This window comes from Stegostoma tigrinum, chromosome 27 (genome assembly GCF_030684315.1).
Source record: "Stegostoma tigrinum isolate sSteTig4 chromosome 27, sSteTig4.hap1, whole genome shotgun sequence".
Taxonomy (NCBI): domain Eukaryota; kingdom Metazoa; phylum Chordata; class Chondrichthyes; order Orectolobiformes; family Stegostomatidae; genus Stegostoma; species Stegostoma tigrinum.
Genome location: NC_081380.1, coordinates 33,554,395 through 33,568,389, shown reverse-complemented (window position 1 = coordinate 33,568,389; position 13,995 = coordinate 33,554,395). Strand labels below are relative to the sequence as shown.

At 39.3% G+C, this 13,995-nt stretch overlaps 1 protein-coding gene across 3 annotated transcripts in view; it reads right to left on the bottom strand.

Moving 5' to 3' along the window:
- Positions 1–6,173: 6,173 nt before the first annotated feature.
- tada2a (transcriptional adaptor 2A) overlaps positions 6,174–13,995 on the bottom strand; it is a 45,012-nt gene continuing 37,190 nt past the window's right edge. Inside the window, exons 13-15 of one of the 3 annotated variants that reach the window (XM_048557188.1) lie at positions 10,737–10,780; positions 7,034–7,107; positions 6,174–6,660 (exon numbers count right to left, since the gene is read on the bottom strand). In XM_048557188.1, coding sequence (XP_048413145.1) covers positions 6,475–6,660; positions 7,034–7,107; positions 10,737–10,780 — 304 coding nt within the window. In that variant the 3' untranslated portion in view covers positions 6,174–6,474. Of the gene's footprint in view, positions 7,118–10,736; positions 10,781–13,995 lie in introns of all 3 variants that reach the window. The other 2 variants (XM_059655263.1, XM_059655264.1) reach the window with 2 other exon arrangements.

The window sequence follows — 13,995 nt, the reverse complement described above, 5'->3', positions numbered from 1 at the left end:
TTGCAGCTCTATAAAACTTTGGTTAGACCGCACTTGGAATACTGCGTCCAGTTCTGGGCGCCCTATTATAGGAAAGATGTGGATGCTTTGGAGAGGGTTCAGAGGAGGTTTACCAGGATGCTGCCTGGACTGGAGGGCTTATCTTATGAAGAGAGGTTGACTGAGCTCGGTCTCTTTTCATTGGAGAAAAGGAGGAGGAGAGGGGACCTAATTGAGGTATACAAGATAATGAGAGGCATAGATAGAGTCGATAGCCAGAGACTATTTCCCAGGGCAGAAATGGCTAGCACGAGGGGTCATAGTTTTAAGCTGGTTGGTGGAAAGTATAGAGGGGATGTCAGAGGCAGGTTCTTTACGCAGAGAGTTGTGAGAGCATGGAATGCGTTGCCAGCAGCAGTTGTGGAAGCAAGGTCATTGGGGTCATTTAAGAGACTGCTGGACATGCATATGGTCACAGAAATTTGAGGGTGCATCCATGAGGATCAATGGTCGGCACAACATTGTGGGCTGAAGGGCCTGTTCTGTGCTGTACTGTTCTATGTTCTATGTTCTATGTTCTAATATAACAGGATGAGTCTCTTGTGCTGGCAGTAAGAGGTGAAATCGTAAAATGTGGAAAATTCTGTAGAATGAGTGAAGTTCAACAGTGAGAAGTTTCCTTATCCCATTGATGGTATTCAGTTAGTCTGCCTGGTCTTCATTTAGGAATGGCTAAAAAGAACAACACTTGAAGCAAGAATGGTATTTTTAAAAATTAATTTAGTCCAACCCAGACAAAGTGCATATATGGTCATAACACTTTAATTTTACAATAGTACAAACTTGAGTATTGCTGAAAACAGAAAGATATTTTGTTGAAGCTTTTAATTTTATATTTGTCAGGACATTCAAAAGAAATACAGGTGTGAGGGAACATCACCTAATATTATATGAGAGAAGAATCAATGTGTCTGGTTTAAATTTAAATAAAGCCTTATATTTAACTGAAGAGTATGGGGTTTGACAGTGTCTTTTTTCCACAATATCTTAGATTTATTTGTTCCAAAGTTCCTGCCCAACACTTTTTAAATAAGCCTGACAAGATCAAGAAGGAAAGATCACATCTGGAGTGAGACACAGCCCGAATGAATATATAGCTCGGGGAATTCGGAGGCAACATAGAAATTTGGTGCAGTGAGAATGGTGTTTTTATTTGCTTTTTTGTCTCATAGTTTGCAAGTTTTTTTTAACAGGATAAATTGAAATTCAGGATTAGAGGCCCAGCTCAAAAAAATGACATCACAGATAAACCTTAAGTTCAATGGTTGGTGATAGCTGCTTATTAAGACCATAAAACCATAAGACATAGGAGTGGAAGTAAGGCCATTCAGCCCATCGGGTCCACTCTGCCATTTAATCATGGCTGATGGGCATTTCAACTCCACTTACCCGCACTCTCCCCGTAGCCCTTGATTCCTTGTGAGATCGAGAATTTATCACTCTCTGCCTTGAAGTCATTTAATGTCCCGGTCTCCACTGCGCTCCGTGGCAATGAATTCTACAGGTTCACCACTTTTCGGCTGAAGAAATGTCTCCTCATTTTCTTTTTAAATCTACCCCCTCTAATTCTAAGGTTGTACCCACAGGTCCTAGTCTCCACGCTAACGGAAACAACTTCCCAGCGTCCACCCTTTCTAAGCCATACATTATCTTGTAAGTTTCAATTAGATCTCTCCTCAACCTTCCAAACTCTAATGAATACAATCCCAGGATCCTCAGCCATTTATCGTATGTTAGGCCTACCATTCCAGGGAGCATCCGTGTGAATCTCCGCTGGACACGCTCCAGGGCCAGTATGTCCTTCCTGAGATTTGAGGCCCAAAATTGACACAGTATTCTAAATGGGGCCTAACTAGAGCTTTATAAATTCTCAGAAGCACATCGCTGCTTTTATATTCCAACCCTCTTGAGATAAATAATTCAACTATCTATTATAAGTTGCTTTTAGACTGATGATAATTAGCAGAAATATTTACAGGCCACAAAGTAAAAGACTGGTCTGAAATTTTTAAAAGTCCAATTAAATTATAATTAATTAAAATAGAAATGCTGGGCCAGGTGATGTGTTGTAATTTCACGATGTGGGAGCTGATGGACCCCATGTAAGCTCACAGTGGCCACAGTTGTAACAAGTTAAAAGTGTATCAAAGATAATGGGAACTGCAGATGCTGGAGAATCTGAGATAACAAAGTGTGGAGCTGGATGAACACAGCAGGCCAAGCAGCGTCTTAGGAGCACGTGGGTCTAAGCCCGAAACGTCAACTTTTGTACACCTAAGATGCTGCTTGGCTCATCCAGGTCCATACTTTGTTGTCATAGTTGTAACAAGTGTTGGTTGCTTGAGGAACTTTAGCTCGGAGTTGATGAGCTGGAGTCTGAGCTTCAAACACTGCAACACACCAGGGAGGGGGAGAATTACCCGGATGTTGCATTTCAGGAGGCAGTCGCACCTCTTAGATTAACTTGCTTGAATTTGGCCAGTGGTCAGGTGGGTGTGACTACCAGTGAGGCGGATACAGGGATCCAGGGATAGTGTTGAAAGAACCTCAGGTTTGAGCTTTTTACTCCCGGTGTGGATGAGAGTGGGGGCTGTAGGGAGGATGTGCAAACTGACCATAGCTCCATGGTACAGAGAGCCATTCAAGTGGGGGGCAGAAAAGAAAAATATAGTTGTAATTGGGGATGGTATAGTTAGGGGAATAAAAATTGTTCTGTGTCGCCAGTATCAAGTGTCCTGAAGGCTGGTCTGTAGAGGAACTTGGGAGTGGGAGAGGAAAGCTCCAGTTTTTGTGGTCCACTTAAGTACTAGTACTATAGGTAAAGCCAGGCAGGAGGTTCTGGTGAGGGAATATGAGCAGCTACGGGGCTAAACTAGAAAGCAGAGACAGAAAGGTAGTAATTGCTGAATTGAGATAGCAAGAACTGCAGATACTGGAGTCAGAGATAACAAAGATTTCTGAAGAAGGCACCCGACCCTTATACTCAACGTCCTTTCCAATGAAGGGAGACATGCCGTAAGCCTTGCTTTTACTACCTTACCTACCTTCACTGCCACCTTCAGTGATCTGTGGCCAGATCTCTCTGCATACCCCAGACATTTATCCCAAGGAAGAAGAAACATACTAAGGGAAGATGGGGCAGCCATGGCTGACAAGGGAAATTAGTGACAGCATAAAAGCAACAAAAAAGCACATAATGTGGTGAAGGTTAGCGGGAAGCCAGAGGTTTGGAAAACCTTTAAAAATCAGCAGAGGACATCTAAAAGAAGCAATAAGGGGGAGATGATGAAATATGAGCCAGCTAACTAGTATAGTATAAAAGAAGATTCTGAGACTTTTTTTACATATCTAAAAGGTAAAAGACAGGCAAAAGTGAACATCGCTCTGATAGAAAATGGGGATGGAGACATAGTAATGGCAGAGGAACTGAATAGATATTTTGCATCAGTTTTCAGGGTGGAAGATACCAATAGCATTCCAGAACTTCGAGAGAGTCAGGGTGCAGAGGTGAGCGTAGTGAGCATCGCTTAGCAGGTGCTGAGGAGACTGAATAAATCACTGAGACCAGGAGCACTACATCCAAGGGTTCTGAAGGAGAGTGTAGTGGCATTGGAGGTAGCATTTCAGGAATCACTGTCAGGAGGGTCCCAGTGGACTGGAAAATGGCTAATTTAATACCACTGTTTAAGAAGGGAGGGAAACAAGACAGAGAACTACAGGCCAATTAGCCTGACCTTGGTGGTTGTTAAGATTTTAAGAATCCGTAATTAAGGATGAGATTCCAAAGTATTTTGAAGCACATGGAAAATAAGGGATAAGTTGGCATGGCTTTGTCAAATGGACATTATGTTGACAAATCTATTCAAATTCTTTGAGGCAATGACCAAGTTAGACAAAGGAGAGCCAGTGGATGTAATTTCTTGACGATGCCACTGCCAAGGGGATGCTAAATAAAAGGCCTTGGTGTTAGGGGCAGAGGCAGACAGCAGGGATAATACGATCTTTTTCAGGATGGCAACCAGTGACTAGTGTAATTCCACAGGGATCCATGTTGGGACCACAACTATTCACATTAACAATCTGGACAAAGGAACTGTGAACATTGTTGCTAACACAAAGATAAGTGAAGAGGCAGGTAATGTTAAGAAAAGGGCGGGGGGCTGCAGCTTGGACAGGTTAGGAGCGTGTGCAATGGAGTACCAGATGGAATATGTGGAAAAGCATTACATAATGCACTTTGGTAACAAGTTTAGAGGCAAAGACTACTGTCTAAATAGAAAAAGGAGTCAGAAATCTGAATCATAATGGGACTTGTGAGTCCGAATTCAGGGCTCTCTTAACATACTGTTCAGTTGGCATTTTGGAAGGCAAATTCAATGTTACCATTCATTTTGAGTGGGCTAGGATACAAAAGCAGAAATGTACTGAGGGGTGGGGCAAGAATCTCATTTGAAACTTAGAGAGAGTACTGAGAAACCTGGATAGAGTACATGTGGAGATGTTTCTACTAGCTGGACAGACTACAACCAGAGAGCACAGCCTCAGGATTGAAGTGGAGGCAAAGCCATTAAGTTTATTTGAGAGAAATAGGTTCTTGATTGGTAATGGAATCAAGTGCTATGGGGAGAAGATAGAATGGACTTGAGAAATATATCAGAAATGATTGAAGAGCAGACTTGATGGGCCAAGAATCTTTTGATCTCAATCCCATTTCTCCTGGAACCATTTCGTAAGGAAAATCCTACAGATTCTTAACGGCTTGACAGGGTAAATGCTGACACAATGTGTCCCTTCATGGACCAGCAAGTACAAGTCACAGAATTAAGGAGGCATCAAGTTAAGACTGAGATCAGGAAGAATTTCTTCTCTCAGAGGGTTGGAATTCCTTGCCACAGACAGCAATGAGGGCAGAATCCTTGTGTATATTTAAAGCTTATATAGATAGATTCTTGATCAGCAGGGGAATCAAAGGTTATGGGAAAAACGGTGGGAAAGTAGACATGACGAGAGCATGCTCAGCCATGATCCAACTGAATGGCATAAGATTCCAGCGCCCAAACAGTCTACGCATGTCCCTATTTCTTATGTAGATGAAAAAAAACTTATAGAAGAAAATGAAGCGATATTGCTGATCTTTTTATAAGCTTCAATCCATAAAGATATTGATACTTTTACAAGGTGCCAATTGAATCCACATCAACTATTACTTTGTTGAGGTGACTATTCCAAATATCCACTGTGGTCAGGACGAAAACAAAAATTTCTAATGATCCAGGTTACATACAGCATTGAAAAAAAGTCATCTTTCAGCATAGGTAGCACATAGATAGTTAGGGTGCCAAACATTGGAATGCTGCAAAATAAAACAAATTGCAATGCAAAGCTGCTCTGTAGTACAGGCATCAAATATTTTTAAAGCATCTGCATATCATCCTAAGTAGAATTGGGTCAGGAGGACAAAGGAAGACACTTGAGGAAATGAATTAAATTTTTTGCACTACAGGTGGGAAATTGGGAGCTCATGAGCAGAAAAAAAATCTTAGCCTTGCCAACAGAATTGGGATTAATAATTTAAGGCCACTAGATTTTCTTTCAGTTTTCTTAAGCACTTCTTTATTATAACTTTTTTGTGTATAACAAAATCTTGTGATCAAAATAATTAATTATTTAATTTTGCATAGGTCATCCTGGATATTTTATGTACAAATTTAAATTGATGTGCACAGACATTTTATGGCACACCTTTGGGGAGGGTGGGACTTGAACCTGGATCTTTATATGATGCCTGGGAGAAATGTTCATGATGTGTTCCAAAACCTCTGGGCCAAGCAGCTAATTGCAAACAAAGCAATGACTCTCTATGCTGGCAATAAGGGCAAATATTCAAACATGGTACTGCCCCAATTTATATCTTTGATTAGTTGCAAAATCTAAATATTAGTGAAATATTCAAACACATGGTCAGTGTTTTTAATCAGAAAACCTTAATTCTTCATTTTGTGAAACAATTCACTGTCCCTCATTAATGCTGAATTGATTTATTTTGCATCATTTATTTTACACCAAGCCATGTCTTTGTGATGTGGGATAGCTTTGTCAATACAAGAAATGGACCACAAAGAGCTAAACGCTTAAGAAAATTTAATCATATTTCATAATAAAAAAGTTCAAATGTACATCTTTACACAAACAATTACAAAAAAAGTTGTATATTGTACTGACTTCACACCTCTAGTCACCAAACCATAAAAGATTCAGAATCAGAGAGTGAGCAATTTCAATCTTTTACAAAAAGAGAATAAATAAAAATACGATTTTCCTTTTTCACTCTGTACATCACCAACAAAAGAAATCTGAGGTTGCCAGGTGACAGTCTGCTATTTTCGAAGGTTGCTTAGTGACAGCACTGCTGAACGTCAGCTTAGGGTTGCACATTTAAGCTTTCGTAATATATCCTTCTTGTATCAGGAAATCGTAGATCTTTCTGGTTTTGTTCACATCTATTTTAATGAGAGTCCTTGCCTGGGCTAGTTTCAGGCCACCTAACCTGCTGCTCTCGTTCATTAAAGCCGACTTGTATTCCAAATATGCTCCTGGGACCAATCGTACCATCTGGCACAGCTATAGATAGGTGGGTAGAAAAGATCCATAAAGAACGTTATTCAAACACATTTATCATATATTGAAGTTCTACATATAGATCTTGTAACTATAGGAAGAGCCTTCCTTGTTACTTGATAAACATTCCATCCGTCTGTCTCCTGATTGTTGCATTTCCAGTGTTTTCCATTATCGTAAATAATGGTGAAGTTTCTTTTTTCATTACTGCTGCCAAAATGGAATGGAATTGCAGAATATGTCAAAAAAGGAAGGTTAAATGGTAGCCTTTTGTTTGGAACTAATTAAATAACTTCCCCCGCTCAGGCCCATGAAGTGAAGGGTTAATTTATAATTAGGATTTCAGAATCTCAAAAAAGCAGACCAATGCATATACCTCTTTTTCCTTATCATTGAGCTTCTCTGTTCCAGGAAGACCTGTGAGGTTCAGTGGGGGTGCATTTCTCCTACCTGCTCCATCCATAATGAGAAAGGGACACAAAATTATTAAATCAGTACATCAAGAGGAGCATTTCCTACCTTTCTATTCTGCTGAAGCTACACTTGCTGGAAAACTATTTCAGAATTACTGAGTGTACACGTTCTTATTACTTTGATAAGCTATCTTAAATATTTCGAAGTGCTTCAGAGATAATAAATTACTCCGAATTAATCACCGCTATTACAAAAGCGAGAATAAAAAGACATGTGAAACTCTGCTGAAAGTTAACAAGCAATCAAAACAAAGGGTGGGACTTATGCTCCTGTTAGTTCAATCACGTTTCTTCCTCTAAGATAATGAGCAAATTTAAAACTATAGGAACCCATGGTAGTTGGCATTAGATCAGGAATTCATTAATAAGTGGGAAACAAGAACTTTATTGCCAGTGGTGAATTCAGATTGATGGGAAAATTGGGTGAGTGCTGAGTAGGATCCTGAAATGACAAACATTGTCATCCTGCTGTTCATACTCTTGATGACTGAACTTGCTGACATTAAAAATTATGGAGGACAGTAGGGATAAAATAAGAGCACAAGAATTATAATAATTAAGACAGCAAATTCAATTAGACAGACTATTGGTAAATGAAGGTAACATTCAAGTGAAACAGTTTAACCAAATAGTAAACAATCTTAGGAAATTCCTCATCTCCACTAGAAAGATGGGTTCAAAGATACACAGGTTGAAAAGAGGATTGTTCCACTGTAACACTAATTCTGATTCGTGCAGACTTCAAGTATATTTCCCTTCTGGAACAGGGTGCAGTGACAGACAACCAGAAGATAATTATAAGTCAATGACATGAGTGGCACAAGCTGAATGAGTCCAGCATTTTATTTATTTCAGATTCCCAGCTTTCACAATGTTTTACTTTTGCATTCATGATGAAGCTGACTGTTACAAGAAAGGGATACTGAGTTTTGATAAAAAATATTCTTTTACAGTAAACTTCATTCAAACACAAATTCAAACAAGAAACAGCACTTGTTTGAAGTAAACAAATGTTGCCTGCATCACAAAATGAAAAAAAAGTACTAGGAAGAGTGATGTTGTTTAAAAATTCATTTTTAAAAAATTCATTCATTCAATGCTGCCAATGGTATTTTCTAATCTCAATGATAGGTACATAAAAGTTAAGATTACAAGTCACATTGATACATGAGATATTGCTTTCATAGATTGCAATTCTTTTAACAATCTACAAATCGTACAGGAATGCATATTTCTCTAATGAAGAAGGCACAGAAAAACATCAAGATATAATTTGCACATCCGACTGGAGAGTAATAGGGTTTTCAAATATATAATCACTAAAATCAAGAAATTCAAGTATATTCAAAATTCCAAAATTAAAAAGAGTAAAACAAATGAGATTAGTCCTTATTCACAATATATTCTGAAAAGAATAAGTACCAGTTTGATGTAAATTTATTGTATCAATTTAACCTTGTCTTGATACTATGCAAGTCGTATGTACAAGTTCAACTATGTACAAACCAGAAGAAGAAAAATATACTGGTTCATTCTGGCTGTCTAACCGCTTCTATTCTAAAAAAGCAAATTGTTAATATACTTTGTAGTGAAATCTTACAAGATGAAATGCTGGTTAATAAAATCAAGGTTTCTGAAATATGAGAGCAAGTGTGCAAATGAAAAAAAAAACTGGCTTTTAAAAACTTTGTCATTGCTCATCCTGAATTATGGCCTTTTTGAACCACTTCAGCTTACACGGCACAGGTACGCTGCAATACTAGAAATAAAGTTTCAGGATTTTCACCTCCTGACAGCAAAGGAACCATGATATACTTCAAAGTCAGAAGGGTAATGCGGCTTGGAATGGAACTTGCAGGTGGGTGTGCTCCTATGTATTTCTTGCCTTTGTAAATGGTACTTTGTTGTGGGTTTGGAAGGTATTGCTGAAGGAGTCTCATTAAGTTGTTGTACTGCGTCTTGTGTATGGCACACAACACTGCTATCATGCTGGAGGACAAGCAGCAAGTCATGGTAGATGGTTGCTTTTTGATGGGGGAATGGTGGATAGTTGTGTTCCCCAAGGGTCAGTCCCAAAACTTTTTTTTTGCTATTGCCTTCGAGCAAAGAGGAAAACTTCAAATTTGGTGATGATACCAAAGTTGGAGAAGAGAGGATGATATGAATTACCAGCAACAGGACACAGATATACTAGACGTATCAGCAAACAGATGGGAGATGGAATTTAATTAATTAACAACCCACAAAAATTAAACTGCATGTTCGGTCATGCATTTTTGCAGAACGGAGGAGAGGCAATACAGATTTAATAGTGCAACTCTAAAGAATGTGCAAGATTAGAGGGATCTGAAGGTTCGTGTGTATCAATGTTGCAAGTTTGTTTTCTGGTCATATAAGGAAGATGTTAAGATCTTTGAGTTGGTGTATAATTGATATACTGGAGTAATTCCAGGGAGGAAGTATTTTAGATTAGGCTTAAAATGCTGTGGTTTCTTTTCTTTAGAAGCAGGTGATTTTGGGGAGACTTAACAGAGGTGTACAAGGTTATGACAGGCTTAGATAAGAGAGGTGCAGAAAATTATTCCCATTAGCTGATGGTACAAGGACTAAAGTAGTAGGGTGGGGTGGGTAAAGTGGTTAAGAAAGAATATGGGATAGTTGCCTTTATTGGTGAGGTGCAGAGTTTAAGATCTGGGAGGGACTCTGGAACTGTATGAAATGTCGGTCGGACCACAGCTTAAGTACTGTGTGCAGTTCTGGAATCCAAGTTATAGGAGGGAGGGGGTGCAGAAGAGATTTACCAGGATTTTGCCTGGGCTAGACAGTGTTAGTTATTAGAAGAAATTCACAGGAGATGTTTTCCTTGGAGGAGAGGAGACTGAGGAGGGACTTGGTTGAAATATATAAAATAATGTGGAGTGTGGACAAGTTAGACAAGAAACTTTGTCCTTTGTGGAGGGATAAATGACCGATGGCACAGAATTAAGATAAGGGGCAGAAGGCTTAGAGGGGGCGTGAGGAAACGTATTTTTGACCAGAGGGTAATGGGAAGCTGAACTCACTCCCTGTAAGGATGGTAGAGATGGAAACCCTCATAACATTAAAAAAACATTTAGATGTACACTTACAATGCCAAGTCATACAAGCCTATGGGCCAAGTGTTGGAAAATGGGATTAGAATAGTTAGGTGGCTGTTTTTGACTGACACAGGCATGATGGGCTGAAAGGCCTTTCCCTGAGCTCTCGACCGCTATGTCTATGACTATTAGATAAAGATTTTGGGAAAGAAATGCAGGGCCGATGTGAGGAACAGTATATATTTTTAGATGCAGTGAGTGACAATGACCTGGGACTTGCTGCCACACGTGGTGGAGGAAGCAGAAACGATCAATGATTGAAAAGGAAAATGAATGAGTTGTTGAAGGAAGTAAATGTGCATGAAAATTGGGCCTGAGCTGGACAACAGGACTAACTGGATTGTTCCAAGGGGAGCCAACATGTTTTGTCAGGCTGAAGGGCCTCCATCTATGCAGTAAATGTCACTGGTACCTGATCAAGTTAGGAAGAACCTTCAGCACTTCTCAGCCATGATGAGCAGCTACTTACCTGCAGTTGGAATGACGAGTGCCACAGGGTTTAATCCTGAATCACTGAAATGTAAAGAAGAAATACACATTACTGCATTTTCAGAATATGGAAACTAACCTAGTAAATTAAAGTGGTGTCTTTTTTTGATATGGATGATAGGCTGATTGAATGAAAGAACAAACAACTGAGCAGAAAAACAATTCTATGCTCGTTGTTTAGATTATTCTCTGTCATTAAAAATTGAAAGATATTGTCTCAGCAGTAAACATTTGTAAGCTGTCTGCAGCATGTGCCAGGTTTTAGCATAAATGAAGGTTTGGTAGGGTATGAGCATCAGACAATTACAACTTGGTCAGTGGCTTATTAAAATTTTGAGTTTATTTAACAGTAAACGTGAAGTATTTTAGCAAGAAAATATGTGCTGTATGAACAGAACCCTAAAATAGGCTATGTACCTTCTGTATACAACTGCACCACTCGTCCAAATCTTCTGAAGAAATAAATAAAACAAAATCAAACAATAGGTATGATATACAAGATTTTTGAACTGCAAGCTGAATGAGATTTATTTTGGTAGATGGCATAGGGAGAGTCAACATATACTTAAAAGCAATATTCGGAGAAGTATGCAGGAATAGAGTGAAGCAGGGGGATTCAATTATGGACCAAGGCTAGCAAAACATATTGAGAACACTATTAGCAAAACATGTGGGATCTTGGAGTGCATAAATTAAAACAACGATTACAAAAGCAGTTAAGAAAGCTCTGTTGAGGCTACAATTCAAAAATTGCATTCGGTTCCGTTCAGTACCCTTTAAGAAAGGCATGAAGACCTTTGAGATGGTGAATTTCAGATTTACCAGAATGGTTCTTTGGATGAGGTGATTTAGCTACAAGGTTTATATGAAGAAGCTGAGACTGCTTTCCTAACAGTTAAGAAGGCTGAGGGAAAATATGAGCAAGGTGTACAAAATTATGACAGGCTTATGTAAGGTAGAGTAAGAAAAACTATTCACATTATCTAATGATACAAGCACTAAGAGGATATATTGTGGCACAGTGGTAATGTCTCTATCTCTGAGCTAGGAAGCCCAGGTTCAAGTCCCATCTAATCCAGAAGTGTGCAATAACAGTTCTAAATGGGTTGATCAGAAAATATCTATAAAGACTAGGAAAAGTAGATATAAGATTTTAGGTAAATGACACAGTTGAGGAAGGACTTTTCTATGGGAACAGAGCGAGGGAATGGGACTGACAGGACTGCTTTCCATACACCTAGCATGGGCTTTGTGGGCGAAATCCCCTCCTTTGTGGTGTAACCACAGAACCATGAAGTACAGGAGGCCATTCAGCTCATTGAGTTTACACAAACAAAACCAAATATACATGTTCACTTTCCAGAACTTGGACCGCGGCCTTGAATGTTGTAAGCATTCTCCCTCTGTTTTCCTCCATCTGTGGGTGATATACTTTCTACTTCAGCTTCCAAAGAAGTAATACTTACATAAATGTGTACAGAATACAGTATAATTAAATGTAAGTGGCTTAGATGAAAAGAGGAATTGTTTTAATGTGCCAAGAGTTGCTCGCAGGCTTATTGTGCTCTAGTTGGTTCTTATTCCTCCCTCTGTCTACCAATATATCTGAATGACTATTTTCACTACAGGACATCTATAGCACCTAAGTGAAAATCCTTCACCTGATTACATTTGCAGAATGGATTTTGTATTAATACATGTAGTTCATCATTGAAGTTCTGTTTATACTCGCAACAATGAAAAAAAGCCATCTTGGTACTGTTGCGCAAATACATCCCAATGCAACAAAAATGTCATGAGGTGACAATCCCATAAGGGAAAGGAAAGAATTCAAAGACAATAAAGTAGGAAGAAATTTAATCTTTCAGAACATAAACTGCATTTTTCTGTATTCAGTTCATGTATGAATATTTTAATTACAAGTTACATGAGCTGCATATGCAGTGTTAGCATGACTCCACTTAAATGCAACCTGAGCCAAGGCTGATTTGTTTTTTGAAAGGGTGTAACTACACAGGACACAGAATGAATGATTTGAAAGTCAGGACATTTATGTGGTGCCAGTTTTAGTGACAAACACATTTTTACTGGATATATCAGAATTGGAGTGTTAAGCCTTTGGTGATAGCCAGTATGTACATCGAAGTGGAAGGAATCAACTGATTCACAGCGTCAGGCCTCAGTTGGTCAACAAGCATCATAACAAATTAGAAAAAGTAATCTGAAATAGTCCAGGTTTATGAACGGGAATTCAGATATTAAATTAGGTATAAAAGGGATTGGGATGATGATGATCTTGTTACACCACCAGGTGATTTAACGTGCCAAAAACCTAAGTGACTGTATTATTTCTCTCTCACTTTTCATGCACACAACAGGATCTCACGCTACTTTACCATGCAACAGAAACTCAGTGTCTTGCATTACACTATGGATGGATCGATCGTAAGTCAGAATTCGGAATCCATCCTTAAATTAATCTTTGTTGGAATAAGACCGTAAGACACAGGAGTGGAAGTAAGGCTATTCGGCCCATCGAATTCACTCCGCCATTTAAACATGGCAGATGGGCATTTCAACTCCACTTCCCTGCACTCTCCCCATAGCCCTTGATTCCTTGTGAGATCAAGAATTTATCGATCTCTGCCTTGAAGGCATCTAGGATCCCGGCCTCCACTGCACTCCGTGGCAATGAATTCCACAAGCCCACCACTCTCTGGCTGAAGAAATGTCTCCTCATTTCCATTTTAAATTTACTCCCTCAAATTCTAAGGTTGTGCCCACGGGTCCTAATCTCCACGCCTAACGCAAACAACTTCCCAGCAACCACCCTTTCTATGCCATACATTATCTTGTAAGTTTCTATTAGATATCCCCTCAACTTTCTAAACTTTAATGAATACAATCCCAGGATCCTTAGCCGTTCATCGTACGTTAAACCTACCATTCCAGGGATCATCTGTGTGAATCTCCGCTGGGCACGCTCCAGGGCCAGTATGTCCTTCCTGAGGCATGGGACCCAAAACTGGACACAGTCTTCAAAATGGGGCCTAACTAGAGCTTTATAAAGTCTCAGAAGCACATCACTGCTTTTATATTCCAACCCTCTTGAGATAAACAACAACATTAGACTCGCTTTCTTAATCACAGACTCTACCTGCAAGTTAACTTGTAGAGATTCCAGGATCAACACTCCCAGATCCCTTTGTACTTCTGCCTTACGAATTTTCTCACCATTT